Source organism: Melospiza georgiana, unplaced genomic scaffold (assembly GCF_028018845.1).
Source record: "Melospiza georgiana isolate bMelGeo1 unplaced genomic scaffold, bMelGeo1.pri scaffold_29, whole genome shotgun sequence".
Lineage (NCBI taxonomy): Eukaryota > Metazoa > Chordata > Aves > Passeriformes > Passerellidae > Melospiza > Melospiza georgiana.
In genome coordinates, this window is record NW_026652215.1 from 9,301,345 (window position 1) to 9,320,328 (window position 18,984).

Consider the following 18,984-nt stretch of genomic DNA (forward strand, 5'->3'; position numbering starts at 1 on the left):
TTAAACATAAAAAAAGCCAAAAACCAACCATAAAACCAATCCTAACACAACCCAACCACAAATTCCACCACAAGTTACCGGCAGGTCAGGTGTTAGTCCTTTCTATGCTTCAATCCTCTTTCAAGTAAAAGAAAAAAAAAAAACCAACAAAATGCATGCATGTTAAAAAAACAATAAAAAATCATCCAAGTCAGTAATGAAGAAATGAAATCCCAAATAAAAAAGAAGGAAAAATACCTTAATCATAAAACTAAAATCCTTTTATAACTATAAAGAAAAACAACTTTTTTTTATAGTACAAAAAACCATTAAAAAATTAATATCAAACAGAAACCTGCATGCTAAAATTAAACAAATGTTAAAATAGCAGTACTTCCATAGTACATTTAAACAGGGGAAAAAAAAAAAAAAAAGTAGTCCAGTATCCCCAAGAGAAGATCTCTATTTGCAGAGATAAAAATAATTTAAAAAGTAAAAAATAAAAACTTTTACACTTAAAGAACTCATCTTTAAAAAAATACCCCATAAGTCAGCATGGCCCATCTATAAGCTCTAAAAAGGCTTGTAGCAAGAAAAACTTCACAATAAAAGAGTTCCTCAGACAAATGTTATCCATGTCAGAATTAAGAATCAAAAAAAAAAAAATTTTCTTCTTGTAAAAAAATCTCCATAACATTTACAAGAAAAACTTCTCTCCCAAAGTAAATTTAAAAAAGACTATTCTAGAAATAGTAAATACCTAGAAATTTTAAGTTTACTTTACATTGGCAGTAAAAAGAAAACTTTATAAAGAATAAAGAAAAACCAGTGTTCTAAAGAATTTATTTAAATTTTTACTATTTTTTTCTTTTTGAATTTACTTTTAATAAAAATTTCTTGATAGCCTTTTAAAATGTTAGGCCTACTTTACCTTTCTCCTAATTCTATCTCAAAACAAAATAAATACATAAATAACAAACTGACACTAAAACCCATTACACTCATCAATACATTAATTAAGAAATCTCAAGATTAGAAAAATGTTAAATTAACCAAACGAAAACCACTACAATGTCATAATAAACCATTTGCCAAATTTTATCTGATTGTTTAAAGTTCTCAGTAAAGGCTGTTTTTTTGTTTTGAGCCCCTGAGAATCTCTTGCTGGTATTTCTCCAGTGAGTTTAACTCAGAGGAGACAAGCAATTGTTATTCCTCTAAAATGTCTCTTTGAGTGAGCTTTTTGGGGGGAGTCAGAGCTTGTGGGTCCTGCTTGGCCCAGCCCAGGCAGGGCTTTCCCAGCCCCATTCCACACTCCATTTCCCAGCTGGAGCCGCTGCTGCCTCTGAGTTGTGCTGCCCCAGCCCCAGGGACGCTCTCCTTGTCTGCCCATTCCCCCACAGTCTCTGCGCAGGGATGGCCTCAGTGGGGGCTGCTGACATCCTCAGCACCTTGGAGGCTGCTGCTGAATTTTCCTGCTCCAGAGGCTTGTTCAGCCTTCAGCTCTTCAGTGCAGGAATTCAGTGTCCCAGGGCTCAGTAACTTTCAGAACACCTTAACAAGCCAAGCCTCTGGGAATAATTTGATTTCAGTTTCTAAAAAATTTGTAGTTAAGTAGATCTCAGTAGTATATTTCAAGCAAACTCATAATATTTAAAAAGACAGTGAGAAAATATTTTTTAGATCTGGTTTAGAGTTTTTTCCTGTTAATTTATTGAAACGTGCTATCTCCAGCTGACACTGAATCCAAGTACCTCCTCATGCAGTTTGAATAGATATGAAAATCAAGACCCTTCATGGCTGACAATCAATCAGACTCTGTCCCTACCCCCACCCCACCATTTCCTCCATCCAAGCCCTGGCCCTCAGAGTAGCCTTGTGCAAATCTGAGCTCCCTCCAGCCCAGGCGGCACCTGCAGCTTTCAGCTCCTTGGCTCCAACTCCCACCTGCTTTCCTTGGAGAAGGAGCTGCCTGAGACACAGAGGGATGTTCACTTCTTGTCAGCCAACAAAGCCAAGGGAAGGCACAGCTCCATCAAATGCAAAAGTCAGTCTTGTCCCTGGATCTACCCCGCACCTGATCCCCACAGCCTCTCCTGTTTCCTTCATTCCTCCTTTGCCAGGGACTTTCTGGGACAAGCAAGTTCTGCTCTGGCTGTGGAGGAGGGTGGAAGTGCCACCACTGGAGTGGGAAGCACAGCTCATCAGGGTTTCTGTCCTTTGGGGGTCAGGAACAGATGAGACTCAGAGGCACGGAAAGATTCTCTTCATGGCCAACGGACCACAGTTGAACAGGACACAATTTAATAACAATCACGCTCTTCCCTGAGCTATGTGCAATGTCCCAGCAGCGTCTGATGAGTCCACCATTCACACGTTATTTCCATACTAAAATAATTTTATAGAAATATGGTTCTGTGATAGATATAAGCACAATTAAGTTCTTGTATCAGGATGCTTGTTCTGTAGTGGGGACAAAATAGCTCAAACAATTCCTGATTTGGAAAGCTGTCAGTGGTGGATGGAGTTGGGAGGTCAGGCTGCTCTTGGTGGTGAGAAAAAGCTGAAAGCAGCCTGACTCATTTCATCTCCTCCTGTCCTGGCTGATCTGCCCTCTTTCCCCTTCCACCCATTGGCTTTTGTCTCCCCCCAGCCCCCTGTCAAGAGCCTGGCTCTGTGTTCTCCATCCCCTCCTGGATGGCACTGCCAGGCTGGGATGAGGAGCCCCTCAGCCTTCCCTGCTCAGGGCTGGACAAGCCCAGGTTCTTCAGCCTCTGCTCACAGCCCAAGGGCTAAAGCCCCACCTTGGAGGCCCTTCCCAGACCCTGCTCCAGCTGCCAGACATCTTTCCTGCCCTGGCCAACCCAATCCAGGCCCCAGTGACCTGGATAACCCACATCCTTGATGTCCTGGTCACACAGCCCTGGCCCCTTGTCCCCATGTCAGGCTCTGGGGTGGATCCTGTAGAACATCCTTTGGTGGAGGCTGTGGCTCCAGGTGGGCCAGGGGCATCCTGGGGGACAGGGACCCTGCTGGGCATGAACAGCATTGGACTTGTTGGGAGAAACTGTGAGGGGGAGCTGGGGCAGAGTGACCAACCCAGTGACCTGACACAGCCCTGCTGGGATGTCACACAGCCCCTCTGGGATGTCACAGCCTGCTCTGAGATGTCACAGCCCCTCCTCTAATGTCACACAACTGGTCTCTGATGTCACAGCCAACTCTGTGATGTAATATTCAGCTCTGTGATGCCAGATCTCTGCTGTGTGATATCAAAGCCTGCTCTGTGATGTCACAGAGGCAGTCTATCATGTCATAATTCTCGATAATCTCACATGACCCACTCTGTGATGTCATAGCCCACTCTGTCACCTCATGTTACAAGATCATAAATTGTCTCCACCAGCTGAGCTGACACCTGGAGCTTGTTCTCCAAAACCCCAGGCCTATGGAGGCCACACAATGCCCATTGTGTGAGAAGGGGAACTGGAAGTTCACCAGCGTCAGTGTCCTGCCAGCTCAGCCAGGCCCACTGGAACATTGGGGTCCACGACCACCAGGGACCACCAGAGAGACCCCAAGACAGAACAACACATGGGTGAAGGGGAGGGGAAATATGTGAATGATTTTGGGGAAACCATTATCATATTTATGTTTAGTCTGGGAAAATCAATGAATATGTATGCAATATACAGAATATAAACAGAAACTTTCCTTTACTCAGCCTGCAGGGCTTTGGGATGAGCTGTCCCCGTGCATCCCCCGGAATAAATAATGCTGCTTTTTAATGCTGCATTGGTGTTAAGGAGTTTTCTATTTTACTGAATTTTTGGTAATACTCCCACTGCCAAGGAAAGCTCTGTCTGCTGCTGTTCACAAACACAGAAGGGCTGGTGGCAGATGTTGGGCTCAGAGGTCGCCTGGGGCACAGTGACCATGAAATAATTAAGTTTTCAATGTTCTGGGAAAGAAGGAGGGGCAGCAACAAAACTTCTGCACTGGAATTAGGAAGGGCAGACTTTGGCCTGTTTTGGATGCTGATTTTGGGAGTACTGAATCAGGTCCTGATTTTTTGAAGGAAAACATCCCTTAAAAACAAAGGGGTCCAGGAAGGATGGACATATTTCAAGGAAGTAATCTTAAGGGGGAAGGAGCAGCCTGTCCTAGTGTGGCAAAAGATGAGCTAGTGCGGAAAATGACTGGCCTGGCTGGCCATGGAGATTTTGTGGGAACTCAAGGGTAACAAGAAGTGCATCAGCTTTGGACAGAAGGTCAAGCAGCTTAGGAAATGTTTAAGAATGTTGTGAAGTCGTGCGGAAAAAAAGTCAAGGGGTGAAAGCTCAATTAGAGTTTAACCTGACCACTTCTGTGAAAAAAATAGACAAGGTTTCCACAATTAAATTAATAGCAAAACATGGGATAAGGAGAACCTCTACTTTTTATTGGATGCAGTGGGGAATATAGAAACTAAAGATAAGGAGAAGGCAGAGCTTCTTAACATCTTGTTTCTCTCAATTTTTGATATTAGGGCAGGCTGTCCTCAGGACAAGTGCTCTGCTGAGCTGGTAGATGGGACAGGGAGCAGAACAGCCCCCTGTAATCCAGGAGGGAGCAGCTGGTGACCTGCTGAGCAACTCAGATGCTCACAGGTGTCTCTGGGAGCAGATGGGATCCATCGTAGGGGGATGTAGGAGCTGTGGATGAGCTCCCCAAGCTGCTCTCCATCATTTACCATCAGTGCTGGCTCAGCAGGGAGGGCCCAGAGGACTGGAGGTGCCAATGTGAGCCCATCCCCAAGAGGGGCTGGAAGGAGGAGCTGGGGAACTCCAGGCCTGTCAGCCTGACCTGGGTGCCCGGCAAGGTTATGGAACAGATCACCCTGAGTGCCATCACAGGGCACCCACAGGATGGCCGAGGGGTCAGAGCCAGCCAGCGTGGATTTCAATGTCTGCATGGAATGGTCTGGATGAGGGGATTGTGTCCAAGATCAGCAAATTTGCAGATGACACCAAGCTGGGTGTGAGTGTGGATCTGCTGGAGGGTAGGAGGGCTCTGCAGAGGGACCTGGACAGGCTGGATCCAGGGCCCAAATCCAACAAGGTGAGGTTTAACAAGTCCAAGTGCTGGGCCCTGCATGTTGGCCACAACAACCCCTGCAGTGCTGCAGGCTGGGGACAGAGTGGCTGGACAGCAGCCAGGCAGAAAGGGACCTGCAGGCACTGATGGACAGCAGGCTGCACATGGGCCAACAGTGTGCCCAGGGGGCCAAGAAGGCCAATGGCTCCTGGCCTGGCTCAGGAATGGTTTGCCTAGCAGGAGCAGGGCAGTGATTGTTCCCCTGTGCTCAGCAATGCTTGGGCAGCAACTCGAGTGCTGTGTCCAGTCGTGGGCCCCCCAATTTAGGAAGGCGATGGAGGGGCTGGAGCATGTCCAGAGAAGGGCAAAAAGGCAAAAAGGGAAGGGGTCTGGAACACAAGCTACCAACTCCTGTGAAGAGCAGCTGAGGGACCTGCAGTTGTTTATCCTGGAGAAGAGGAGGCTCAGGGGAGACAAGGCAGTGTCAGGGCACAGGTTGGACTTGATGATCTCCAAGGTCTTATCCAACATTTCTGATTCTGTGATTCTCTGGAAACACCCTTGGAGCAGTTGCAGGAAGAGCCCTGGGCCTCCTCTTCAGAAGCTCCAGCAGCCCAGGTCCCTCAGCTTCTCCTGCCAGCCCCAAAGCCCATCCTGTCAGTCCTGCAGAGCCTCTGCAGCTCCTCCTCAGTGCCCAGAACAGGGAGCCCCAGAGCCAGACACAGCAGCCCAGATGTGCCCCCCTGGCCTGGGGTGCCTCTGGCAAGGGAGCAGCACCAGGCACTGCAGGAGCCTGCAGACAATTCCTGCAGCACTTGTAGGATGATCCTGCTGCCCAAGGGACGTTCCCATGGTGCCAAGTCAGGAACTGCAATGGGGAGTGGGGCCAGAGAGGAAAGGGCAAACAGGGATGGGCTGTCTGCAGGGGAGGGGACAGGGGTGGGAAATACGAAGAAATGTGTAGCAGGAAGCGAAAAGAAAGCAAAGAAATTTGTAGCAGGAAGAGTAAAGAAAGCAAAGAGTAAAGAAAGTAAAGGAAAATGAAGCCAAGGAAATGCTCAGGGCAGTTTGGGGGTGGCTGCCAGGCAGCCCTGGCTCTGAACAACAGCATCTGCAGTGGGACAGGAAACTCCCAGCTGATGGGAACAAACTTTCTGGCTGACTGCAGTGGCCAGGACAAAGCTGAGCGGTTACCCTGGTGTCCCCCAGCCCTTGCTGGCCCCAGGGGGTGATGGCATTTGTGCTCCCTCAGGTTCATGTCCCCACACCAACAGCATGGGGGTGCTCCCCCTGTTGTGTGCAGTGCAAACAGGGGCTGCTGAGCCAGTGCTGCTGTGTCTGTGCCTGCAAGGATGGGACACCTGTGTGAGCTGGGGGAGAGCCCAGGGCTGCAGAGGGGGGATGTTGTTGGCAGCTCCATGAGGGCGCTCTTGGACACTGCCCTGGGCTGTGCAGCGCACTGGGGATGGATCAGCCCCTACTCTGCTGTTCCTTCCCATCTGCCCCAGGGCCCTTGCAGAGCCCCAGCCATGCTGTTTGCCCCCGGCCTGGGGCTGCCCGCGGTCAGCCTGGGGCTGCTCACAGGGGTTTTCTGTGCTGAGCATTGGCCTGGCCATGTTCTTGAGAGAGCCTGGGCAAGGAGCCTGGAGCCCCCAGGCCCTGGGCTGAGCCGTCAGCGCTGCCCCAGCAGTGCCCATGGCCTGTCCCTGCTGCAGCCCCAGCACTGCCACCCCCAGGGCTGTGCCCGGCCCTGAGAGCACTCAGGCCCTGCAGCAATACCAGGGCCACCAGGGCAGCGGGGCAGGGCCACGGCAGCAGCACTGGCAACACCAAGTTGGCAGAAACGATGAATATTTTCACTTTGTAGAAAATATTTAAAATTTTAAACAAGGACAAAGAACTTCCAAAATGGAACTAACAAGAAGTATTAAAGGTTACTTTTATTACAAGTGATTTGCAAATACTGGCCAGCAGTTAATGTTCCTGAAACCATCCAGTCCTCAGTCTCCACACTGCAGCCTTGAGCTCCTGGTTCCTCAGGCTGTAGATGAGGGGGTTCAGGGCTGGAGGCACCACTGAGTACAGAACTGACAGGGCCAGATCCAGGGATGGGGAGGAAATGGAGGGGGGCTTCAGGTAGGCAAATGTGCCAGTGCTATAGAAAAGAGAGACCACGGCCAGGTGAGGGAGGCAGGTGGAAAAAGCTTTGTGCCTTCCCTGCTCACAGGGGATCCTCAGCACAGCCCTGAAGATCTGCATATAGGAGAAAACAATGAACAGAAAACAACCAAATGATAAATAGGCACTAACAGCAAGCAGCCCAAAATCCCTAAGGTAGGATTTGGAGCAGGAGAGTTTGAGGATCTGTGGGATTTCACAGAAGAACTGGCCCAGGGCATTGCCACGGCACAGGGGCAGGGAAAATGTATTGGCTGTGTGCACCAGAGCATTGAGAAAGGCACTGGCCCAGGCAGCTGCTGCCATGTGGGCACAAACTCTGCTGCCCAGGAGGGTCCCGTAGTGCAGGGGTTTGCAGATGGACACGTAGCGGTCGTAGCACATGATGGTCAGGAGGCAAATCTCTGTTGCAAGAAAAAAAAACACAGAAAGACTTGGGCAGCACATCCAGTGTAAAAGATGTTCCTGCTGTCCCAGAGGGAATTGTGCATGGCTTTGGGGACAGTGGTGCAGATCATGCCCAGGTCAGTGACGGCCAGGTTGAGCAGGAAGAAGAACATGGGCGTGTGCAGGTGGTGGCTGCAGGCTACGGCGCTGATGATGAGGCCGTTGCCCAGGAGGGCAGCCAGGGAGATGCCCAGCAAGAGGCAGAAGTGCAGGAGCTGCAGCTGCCGCGTGTCTGCCAATGCCAGCAGGAGGAAGTGCCTGATGGAGCTGCTGTTGGACATTTGCTGCTGCTGGCCATGGGGACCTGTTCATGAAGAAAGGACAGCAAAGATTTAGAGGAGATACCTGTCACCAAAATGAAAGCCGTTTCCCATATACCCTCCTCTGGAATAGACACACACACTCTTTTTTTTTTTTTTTTTTTTGGCGTTCTGGGGTTCTTTTAAAAAGCTTCTCCCTTTCTCTGCTGCTGTTCTTGGATATCAGAAAGCCTCAGAATTTCTGCTGCGTCCAGGGAAACAGAGTGCATTCTGTGAGGCAAAGTGATGAATGGAAAGTGAGGGTAGATGGTCTCTCATTCTGACCTGTTCAGAGTTTCTCTGGGCTTTAACCTTTCTCAGGTGGAGGAGGGTCACATTCCAATGATTCCCCTATAATGTCACCAGGTCCTGGTGAGAGCAGATGGATCCACCACAGCCCAGCTCCACATTTGAAGCCAAAACCTCATATTGCTCATTTCTCCAACCCAGCAGCATTTTCAGTGTCAGAACACCTCTGCATCTCCTCATCAATCTTATAACTCAGAGATGCTCTAGGACAGGTTTTCACCCTGGATTGGAGCTCCCAGCTTGGACTGAAATCTCAGGGACCCTTCCAAGTGTCCTTATGATGGCATTGGATGAAGGGAGATGCAGCTCCTTGCCTGGCTGCACTGACAGCATTGCCCAGAGCTGGGCAGTGGGGACAGCGTCACCCTGAGCCAGCTGTGCCCCCTGCCAGAGCCCCCAGGGCCAGGCAGCTGCTCCCAGCCCTGTGCTCTGCAGAGGGAACTGGGCCCGGGGCTGCAGAGCTGCCCCACGGCTCTGCTGCAGCTCTGCCTGCACAGGAGGGGCTGCATGCCTTGGAGCCCCGGCCCTGAGGGCACAGGCTGGGCTGGGGCACAGGAGGGAGGGGGCTTGTTCAGAGGGAGGGGCTGCACTGGAGGGGATCCTGTGGACATCTCTAAACTCTCCCTGCCACAGTATTGCTGGATATTGTTTTCTCTCCTTTCCTGATATTCTCTCTGCTTCCTGAAGATTTTCCTCCTGCAGGTGTTTCCCTGTGCCTGATCTCTCCCTGCCAACACTCACAGACCCCAAATCTCTGTGCCCTCTCCTTGGCCTGACAGAGCCCTGCCTGTTTGCAGGGCACTGGCTGGGGCAGTTTCTGTTTGCAGCTGGGAGAAACGACAGCTCAGACTGAGTCTGTTGGCTCCAGCAAAGGTGATGCTGGTGCTGTCCATGGGCAGAGTGACTGAAAGCACATTAGGGATCTCCTGTGACCCTATAATCACCAAAAGTAACAGTTCAGACGTCTCAGACACTTGTCAAAATTCATAATTAATAATTCATAACCTACTTTTAATATTTATCCCTCCTCCCTGCATTCTCCAAAAGCAGGAAACTGATTTCAAAGTCTTAGGAAATTTTCTCATTTTTGTTAAAATCCTTGACTTGGAAATATTCTATGACTGATTAGAACCCCTCAGCATATCAGAGTTTCATGAGCCTTTCACCTCCCCTGCACCAAAAATACTCAGAGTTGTACTCACAGGGTCTGTAGGCATTGGGATGTTCCAGCTTTAGGAGATGGCTCCAGGAGCTGCAGCTGCATTGTCCTGCAGCCAGAGGTTCCTGTGCCAAGGGCTGGCAGTGATTCTGCCCCAGGCACTTCTCAGCACCTTCCCAGCCCTGACTGATTGAAGCTCTCTGTGCGTCTGTGCTGTGCCCGGGGTGGCTGCAGGCAGTGCCCCAGCCCTGCTGGGCTGGCAGAAGAGCTGCTCATCAAGAGAAATGTGCTTTTGAAGCTCTTCTTGGTTACCAGGAGCTGCCTCTTTGCCACGAGCCCAGCCCAGCTCAGCAGCACAGACACAGCACAAGGACTTTAATGAGCCTCTGGGGCTTTGGGCTCAGGCCCTGAACATCAGTCCCTGAAAAGGAGCTGAAGAAACCTCTCCAGAACTCCAAGTCAGAATCCAACTCCAAAGTTTCTTGGACTTTTAATGGGTCCCACTGAGGAACACGACTGAGAAAGTGTCCCCAGGCCCCAGGCAGAGCAGAGAACTGGAGGCAGTGATGACAGGTGGGAACAAAGAGAAGCCAAGTCTTGGTGCCCTGGGGCACAGCAGGGTCTGTGCCACCAAGGGCTGGGAGGAGACACCTTGTCCTGAGGCCCTGGGGCCTCCTGGCACAGCCTCAGCCAGGCTGGGCACTGTCAGCCCCTTGTCCTGCCCTCAGAATCCCCCCCTAGCCCACATCCCAGTGGCCTCAAGGATCTGCTGGAAGGAGTCCCTGGGGAGCCTTGCTCAGGAATGGCCTTGGGGGCTCCTTAATTCTCCCTGTAGGGACTGCAGGTTTTTCAAAGGACTTTGGGTTTGGCTTTTGCCTTGAGTCTCTGAGAGATTTGTGCAATCATGGCCTCCAATTATTTGCTGTAATTAGTCCCATGAGAGGCTTTGTCAGTAACAACATTCAGTGGGCTCATTAATGCTTCAAGGTACTTCAATTATTTTAAGGTACTTGGTGTTTCCCTTTTGATATAGACTCTGTGAGAGGTTTCTGCAATCATGGCCCTAATTATCTGCTTTAACAAGTCCCTTGAGAGCTTTGCACTTACATGTAGTGGGGCTCATTAATACTATGAAATACTCAAGATTTTTAAGGTACTATGGATTTTCCTTTCCACACTGAATCTCTGAGAAGTTTTTGTGCCATCCTGGCCTCCAGATCTCTCCTCCAAGGAGTCCATGAGGAGCCTGTCTAGGGGATGGACCTCAGTGGGATGCATCCATGATTTGAGACACTTGGTGGTTTTCTTCTGACTTTGACTCCTAGAAATGTTTCTGCAATCTCCTCTCAGACCCTGAGGTTCCAGGGCTCAGCTCCAAATGCACCACAAGGCTCATTAGGATCAAACAAGTCCTGACAACCCATGGCTCTGCCTTGATTTCCCTCTGCTCTAGTGCAGTTCATCAGAAATATTTCTGTAGTGATTTTGGTTCACCAATTTGAGATTTCTTGGAGAATGCAGCAATTATTGTGGTGGCTTCAGTGTTGGCTAATTACCAGTGCACTCACTAGAATATACTTACTCATTTCCTCCTGTGTGATAAGATTAGGAGAACAGCAAAGCAGGCTCAAAACTTTAAGAGGGTATAGGGAAAAGTTCATTAATAGCAACTAAAAGAAAGAGTAATAAGAACACAACTTTCAGAAAACTTCTCGTCTCCCTACAACCTTTTCTTTCTTACTGACATTATAAAGAGATAAACCTAGAATTTTCAGTCAGTTTACCCCAACTAGAATAGTCTTTCTTGAGTTCTCTTAGGGAGAGGAGTCTCTCTTTCATGCTATGGAGACTTCTCCAGAAGAGACACTTCTCTTGTGGCTACCAATTTCCATGAATAGCAACTGCCCAGAAAAATCTGCAACTGTGACATCCCTCCCAGTTGTTCAAAGCTCTTCTACAGTTGTGATTATGGACCATGTCAACTTATGGGGTATTAGTTAAAAGATGAGCTGTGTAAGAGCAAAGATTCTCCTCATCTATTTCTGAAATCATCTTCATCTCTGAGAACATCTTTTTCTTCTCCCTGTGAAGGCACAGGATCTCATCACGCTTCCCTTTTTCCATGTTCAAACTTCTCATGGGATCACAGCTACTTTGACATTTGCTTCTTTAGCATGGATACCTTTGCTGAACAAGTAATGTCCCCATACTTTTCAATGCGATACAGGGAAAAAGAGAGTCTGATGTATCAGTTACATCCTTCTCCATGGCTTTACAAGAGGATTTCAGCCCCAAGATCAGGACATCTCCTCATCCCTCCCATCTGGGACTCAACTTCCTCTTCACTGACCTCGGTGTCTTCATGTTACTCCTCTATGTGCCTGCACTTTGTCCTTTTCTCTCACTCGAGGGAGGATGGAAGCACTGAAAGAGTTCATATATCACCCGGGGCCTGCAGATGGTTCCGTGACCCCAGCTGGGCTCAGTACTTGCAGCCAGACCTGCTCCCTGTTCCCTCGGTTCCATGGGGCCCCACAGTGTCCCAGTGGTCCCTTGCTTCCATGAGGACCTGAGGTGTCATAATGCCCCCTTGGTGACACGAGGCCCTGAAGGGTCACAATGGTCTCCATGGTTCCATCAGGCCCCACAGAGTCATAATGGTCTCTGGGTTCCATGAAGCCCCGCTGGGTCACCATGGCCCCTTGGTTCCATGGGCTCCAGTGGTGCCACAATGATCCCCTTGGTTCCATGGGCTCCAGTGGGGCCACAATGATCCCCTTGGTTCCATGGGCTCCAGTGCGGCCACAATGATCCCCTTGGTTCCATGGGCTCCAGTGGTGCCACAATGATCCCCTTGGTTCCATGAGGTCCCCAGAGTGTCCCAGGGATCTTCCTTCTTTACCAAGGAAAGAACCCAGCCCCAATGTTGCAGGGGCAGCCACCAGAGGCCAAGGCCAGCCAGACTTGATGGTACTGACAGATTTACCTGGGAGCAACCCTTGGTATAGGGAATTTTGGAGGTGGAATCCCAATTTCAGACATGGACACCTGGAGGAGAAGGACAGTTCTTTTACATAGGAAGGAAAGCAGGGAACACCGACATTTGAGGGGCAAACGAAAGGTGGCCATCAGAGGCCTGAGTCAGCCAGACCTCTCTGTTCTAGTTGCTTTTGTATGAAAGCAACCCTTGGATATAGGGAATTTGGGAGGTGGAATCCCAATTTTGGCCATTTCTTTGTAGATAAGAATGACAATTCTTTTTCATAGGACGGAAAGCATGGAGCCCAAGTGTTTCAAAGGCAAAAGAGGAGACAGGTGACTCCTGTCCTGGCTCCCAAGTCAGCCAGGCCTGATTGTCATGGCAACTTTTGTCATGGAGGGTCCTTGGATATCAGAGGAGAAATCTCACTTTTGACCTTGGACTCCTTGAGAAGAAGGATGGTTCTTTTCCATAGGAAGGAAAGCATCGAGCCACAGTGTTTTGAGGCAGGTGAGGGACAGCTCCCAAGCGGCAAGGGCAGCTAGACCTGTCTGGCATTCATTTGGGAGCAATCCTTGGATGTACGGAGTTTTGGTGGTAGAATTCCAGGTTTGGCTATGGGCACCGGGTCAGGATGGATGTTTTTTACAATAGGAAAGAAAAATGCCAAGTGTAAGTGTTTTTGAAGAAGATGAGAGGTGGCCACCCTTAGGCCAACACAGCCAGACCTTTCTGTCCTGGCACCTTTCATCTAGGGAATCTCCTTGGACATAGGGCATTTTGGAGGTGGAACATCAATTTTGGTCGTGGGTGCCTGGACAGAAAGAAGAGTTCTTTTCATTAGGAAGGAAAGCACAGAGCCCCACTGTTTCAGAGGCAGAAGAGTGCCTGCCCTCAGGAAGCAAAGGCCAGCCAGACTTGTCAGTCCTGGCAGCTTTTGTCTGGGAGCTATCCTTGGATATTGGGAATTCTGGAGGCAGATTCTCAATTTTGGCCATGAGCACCTGGTCGAGATGGATGTTATTTTCCCCTAAGCAAGAAAAGGGTTTCAAAGGCAGATGAGAGGTGGCCCCTGGGTGGCCAAGGCAGGCAGACCTGTCTCTTCTGGCAGATTTTATCTGAGAACAATCTGTGCATATACGGAAATTTGGAGGAGGAATTCAAATTTTGGCCATGCTCCCCTGGAGGAGAAGGACAGTTCTCTCCCATAGGAAGGAAAGCCAAGAGCCCCAGTGCTTCAGGGGCTGATGAGAAGCAGCCCTCGACATGGCTTCCTGGTTCCACAAAGCCCTGATGTGTCACCATGGCCCCTCGGCTCCATGCGCCCTCGCTGTGTCACAGGGGCTCCTCTGTGACACTATGGGCTGCACAAGGTCACCATGGACCCATGGTTCCTTGGGGCCCCCAAGTTTCACAATGGTCTCCTTGATTCCATGAGGCACCACAGTGTCACCATGGCCCCTTATTTCCACGAGGTTCCGCAGTGTCACTGTGGTGTCCTTGGACCTGCATTGTCACAACTGACCCTTGGTTCCATGAGGTTCCATTGTGTCACCGTGGTCGCTGTCAGAGACTGCATGAGAAAGATGTCCCAAGACACCTTGGGATGCTTGGAATGCCCGTGTGGGGCCAGGGCCGGGTCAGGTTTGTGGTGGGACAGAGCCCCGCCCCCAGCCCTGGTCTGGCAGAGCTGTCAATCACACAGCAGGGGCTGTGCTAACCCAGCTCTGATTAGCCCAGATGTTAATCAATCACACACTAGCAGCTGGTGCCTACCCTGGCTCTGATTGGACAAGCAACTGGCATTCCCACCCCAGGGAATGTAGTCCTATTTTAAAGGGTGTCTTTCATTGCTGTTCCTATTACACAAGAGGTGATTGCAGCATTCAGTGACTGATATTGATGCAGGGATTCTCCTAAGGAGGTCTGGCCTGCTCACAAAAGCTGTGCCTTGAGCTCTGAGCCAGTGTGGACAACCTTGCTCCACTTTCCCCAAGACCATTGTGTCTCTCCTCACTCACCTGGAACCTGCTTTGCTTGGAGAAGTGGCTGCACACAGCCAAAGAGGGATTTGCCTTCTTTGATTTTTGAAGCAATCTAAAACTCCTGAGTTTCCCCATTGCAAACAGACATCCTCCTCAAGCGTGTGCCAAGCCCAAGCTGCCACCAGGAGCACTCCAGACCTGCCCTGGGCCAGCTGTGTGGGTGGATCATCATCCCAACACGCAGTGGTGCCATTGCAAGGGACTGTTGCCTTGGACACTGCAATGACCCAATGGGTTTGGGTCCCATGGCAACCCCTATCAGTTCAGGTTTCCTTGGAAACCAGCCCAAGGAGCCATTTCTGAAGCCAGGTTCCATGGCCATTTGCCTGCAGAGCTGTTGCTGTCCTCGGCTGCCATGGCAACCCTGGGACAAAGCGATGCCAGGGCTGTTTCAGGCACAATTCCAGTGACAATTGTACCTGGAATTGGTGCCACCAGGTGCCATGGCAATGTCCACGGGGACCCGGTCCTTGGTTTGGTGCCATGGCAACCAATGCCCGGCCCCGTTGTGATGGTTGGTGGCCATGGAAAGCTGCCCTGGGCCCTTGCTCAGGGCTGGCTGGTGTCAGTGCCCAGAGCCAGAGGGGATCCCTTGCTGGGGGCTGTGCCATGGCCACCTGCCCTGTGCCGCGCTGGCCGCTCAGGCACCAGGAACCAGCAGCCACCGGCACTGCCAGGGCCAAAGGCCAGGTCAGCCAGACAGAAAGGGGCGGGGCTGGGCACTGTTTCCATGGCAACCGGCAGTGGGGGGACACCTGGGTCACCTGGCCTGGCAGTTGCCATGGAAACCCCCGGCAGGGACTGAGGGCACAGCCCCTGGCACTGAGACACTGCTGGGCCGGGTGCTGAGCACAGGGCTGGGCACGCAGAGATGGTTTTGTTCTTGCTGAGCTGCAGCACAACCAAGGCCTGTCCTGCCCCTCGTCAGCCACGCTGGGGAGGGGCTGTGGCTGCGGGGGAGCTGGGCAGGGGACACAGCCAGGACAGGGGACCCCAACTGAGCCCGGGCATAGCCCAGACCAGAGCACATCATGCTCAGGGTGTGAAGGGGGGAAAAGGGAGGAAGGGGGGAATTTTGGAGAGAGGGCTTTTGCCTTCCCAGGGAACACTTAGGCAAGAAGGGGCCCTGTTTCACCAGTGGGGAGGGTCATGACCAAAGACACAGACACCAACTTAAGGAATTGTGTCATTTATATCATGCACAGCTGCAGAGATTTACAAAAGGATAAGCTCAGCAAAGCACATCATCATTAGCAAAGAATTACAAAAGAAGCTCAGCAATCCGTCATAAACCGTCATTACATTTTCATGACCAATTCCTTGGTGAAAGACTAGAGGTGTTTGTGGAGACAAAGATTCTGGCTGACTATCAAGGTACACCTTACAGACATCAGTAGTACTTTAGTGACAATGTTCTTCATTCTTTTTTTTCAATCTCATTTGAGTTAGGAACAAGAATTCTGTTGTCCATGGAGCTGGCACCTTTTTAATTCCAGAATAATGCCCCCAGGCCCTTTGCTGTTCAGCTTTACCATGCTGTCTGTGGCTTACAAGGCTTGGGGGGCCCTTTCCCCTCTGGCTGGAAGGGGCCGGGTCCCAGTCCCTGAGGGGCACCCAGGCTCCTGGATGGAATTCCTGTGCAAGTCCCTCAGTGTCACAGCAGCCTTCCCATGGAGCCCCGTGGATCAGAGCATTTTCCACAGGGGCCCTTGGGGCAAACAGGGAGATCTGGTCTGGCAGGATGTGTAGAACAATCTCCTGGCAGATCTACTTGTTCTCACACAGAATCCCTGGCTGCAGGGACGCATTCCCATTGTTCCTGCCCAGGTTTCAGGACTCAGAGTTGTCTTTCCCAGGAGCTGCTCCTTCAGCTGCCTTGGGAGGGCCTTTTGGCCTCCAGACCCACACTCTGGCTCCATTATTAGGGCTGCTGCATCCAAACCCTTTATCTCCACAAACGGTGGTGACTGGAGGTGGATCTCCTGTTTTCACAATCGTTCTTAAAATTGCAAAATCAATAATTGTGCTACCCTGTCATGGGGTTGAACAATCCAATCTTGTTTGTTATTGTTTACAGAATTACTGTAATTTCTCCTTGATATTCTGCATCATTTCATCCTGCCATGACAGGAACACTTTGCAAGGCCAAGCTCCAAGGGAGCAGTTACCAAATCAAAGTGTCCTGGAGGAATCTGAACTCCTGTTTCAGTACTGATAGCTCTCATTTGCTTTGAATTCATCCTAATGAATTCCAATGCATGAAGGCCCAGCCCTGCAGCCTCTGGGCTGGCCCTGCCAGGGGCCATCACAGCCACAACAATTTCCCAGGCAGCCCAAGTCTCACTGCCCATGGTTGGATTTGCAAACTGGGGGCAGCCGTGCACAGCCAGGGGGTTCCATTTCCCCAGTGGGCCATTGTGAAGGGCATGGAGCACATCTGGGAGATGGGTTCTCCATGGGCAAAGGTTCCCATCTCCTCATTTTTCCAACTGCTCTTTTAACAACCCCTTCACCCGTGCAACCAATCCTGCAGCTTGTGCATAATCTTGTACGTGAAAAACCCTGCAGGCAAGATCACTGTATTTTTCACAGGAACAGACAAAGCATTCTGCATCACAGTATCAGCAAACCCTGCAAAAATAGCCAATTTCCTCCCTTTCTCCCTTTTTCATTGTATACAATCTCAAAAAGTTGACCACTGACATGAGGCTCCTGGCCAATCCTGTTTTGTAGGGTATTTAGTGTTACATCCCTGAGCAGGCAAAGCTACCAAATTAGTATTGTCAGCACTATTTCACATTATTATATAATTTTATACATAGATAGTGATATAGAAATATAGATAGATACAGACATAAATAAATATATATAAATAGATATATTGAGGTCTTATTATACTATAAATACATATATAATTGTTATGTATATAGATATTTCACTTGCACAAATGCATTTGAGCTCAGGATTAAAACCTTGTTCTCTTGCTCCATGTGGAAGCATTCCAATCATAATTGTTTCTTCTGAAGGTGCTGTTCCCAATGTACTCTCAACAAATTCATCTTTGTCTGCCCAAACCCACAAGGTCTTTTCCTTTTCCATTTGCAATTTTTGGATGCATTTGAAGCCATCCAGGGGTGCAGCTTCTTTTACCTGACTGCCCCACTGCTCACACAGGGATCCAACCTCAGCCCACTCCAGAGCCAGGGAACTCCAGGGAAGGGCTTCCCAGCTGGCAATTTCTGATGGCACTGATTCCTCACACTGACACTGAACAAGTGACATTTTGTTGGGATCTGGCCAGACTGTGCCAGTTTTGTTTTACCAGTGGGCAGGGTCAGCACCAAAGACACAGACTCCAACTGAAGGAATCAGTGTCATTTGCTGCAGTTCAGGGAAGCAAAGAATCACAAAAGGAGCAGCTCAGCAATGCACCCAACCATCCCCAACAAAGATTGCAGCAGTGATTAAGAAAGATCCAGCAGCATCTACCCTCAGCCTTTACCATCCCCCAGACCCACACAGCAGCTGGGGAAGCTGTCACAGCCAAGGGCTGCAGAGCCACTCCTGGGCACTGGGAATTCCTGCAGGTGCCTCCAGCCCCAGGTGAGGCTCCAACCCCGCTGGGAGAGGGCCCAGCTCTGACAGTGCTGAATGAACAAACTGACAGCACTGCTAGTGTGGCAACATCTGCTTTCATCCTCCTTTTGCGTCCCTCCCAAAGCCTGGCCAGGGCTCAAGGAGGAACCAAGGGAGCTGACTTTGACCATACAGCCCCAAACAAGGCCAGATGTTAGATTTCATGGCCTTGTCTGGCTTCTAAATACACAAAGGTCAATACATGTTTCACTAATGAGTGGCTACATCTATCTCAGTGCTAATAACCATGCATATTTCATCAGGGAGCAGATACAAAGAGAACCTTTGCTTGGAAGGTTCATCCAGAGGCCACCTTTGGCTCAGGGCCTGCTGTCCAGGCCTCACTCAGGGCTGGTGTCCAGGCCTTGGCACTCCAGGGACGTGGTTTAGTGCTGGGCTTGGCACTGCTGGGTGAGCGGCTGCACTGGGTGAGCTCAGAGGGCTTTTCCAAGAGAAAGGATTCCGTGATTCCATGATGATATCCACTGCATTCAGCTGGGGCTATTTTAGCAGCATTCCTTTGCTCCAAAAGTTCCCTCTTGCCCAGCTCCTGTGGCCTGTGGCTTCAGCTCCTGGTGCCGAGTTGCTCATGCTGAACGAGACGACTCAGAGAGAAGAACACAGTCCATGCAATTCCTTCTGGGACATGGAGAGGGGAAGCTGTGCAAACAGGAGCATTGTTTGCTGTGGCCTCCTCTCTGCCCTTCACGCCTTTCAGCGCTTTGAACCAGCCAAGAGCTTTCTCCAAGAGTGCAATGGAGCAGCTGTTCCTGCTCCCAGACCTGGCTCTCTCCAGTCTCTGCCCTTGCCTGCTTCTGTCCCTCTTGCTGTGCCCTCTGTTCCCCAGGGCTCGCTGGCTGCTGCCCAGGACTGTGG

At 50.3% G+C, this 18,984-nt stretch overlaps 1 protein-coding gene across 1 annotated transcript in view; it reads left to right on the forward strand.

Moving 5' to 3' along the window:
* The window catches only part of LOC131096425 (uncharacterized), a 1,435,131-nt gene that overhangs the window by 942,415 nt on the left and 473,732 nt on the right, over window positions 1–18,984 (forward strand). Inside the window, 1 exon segment of the mRNA XM_058044763.1 lies at window positions 13,304–13,311. Within this exon segment, the coding sequence (XP_057900746.1) occupies window positions 13,304–13,311 (8 nt within the window).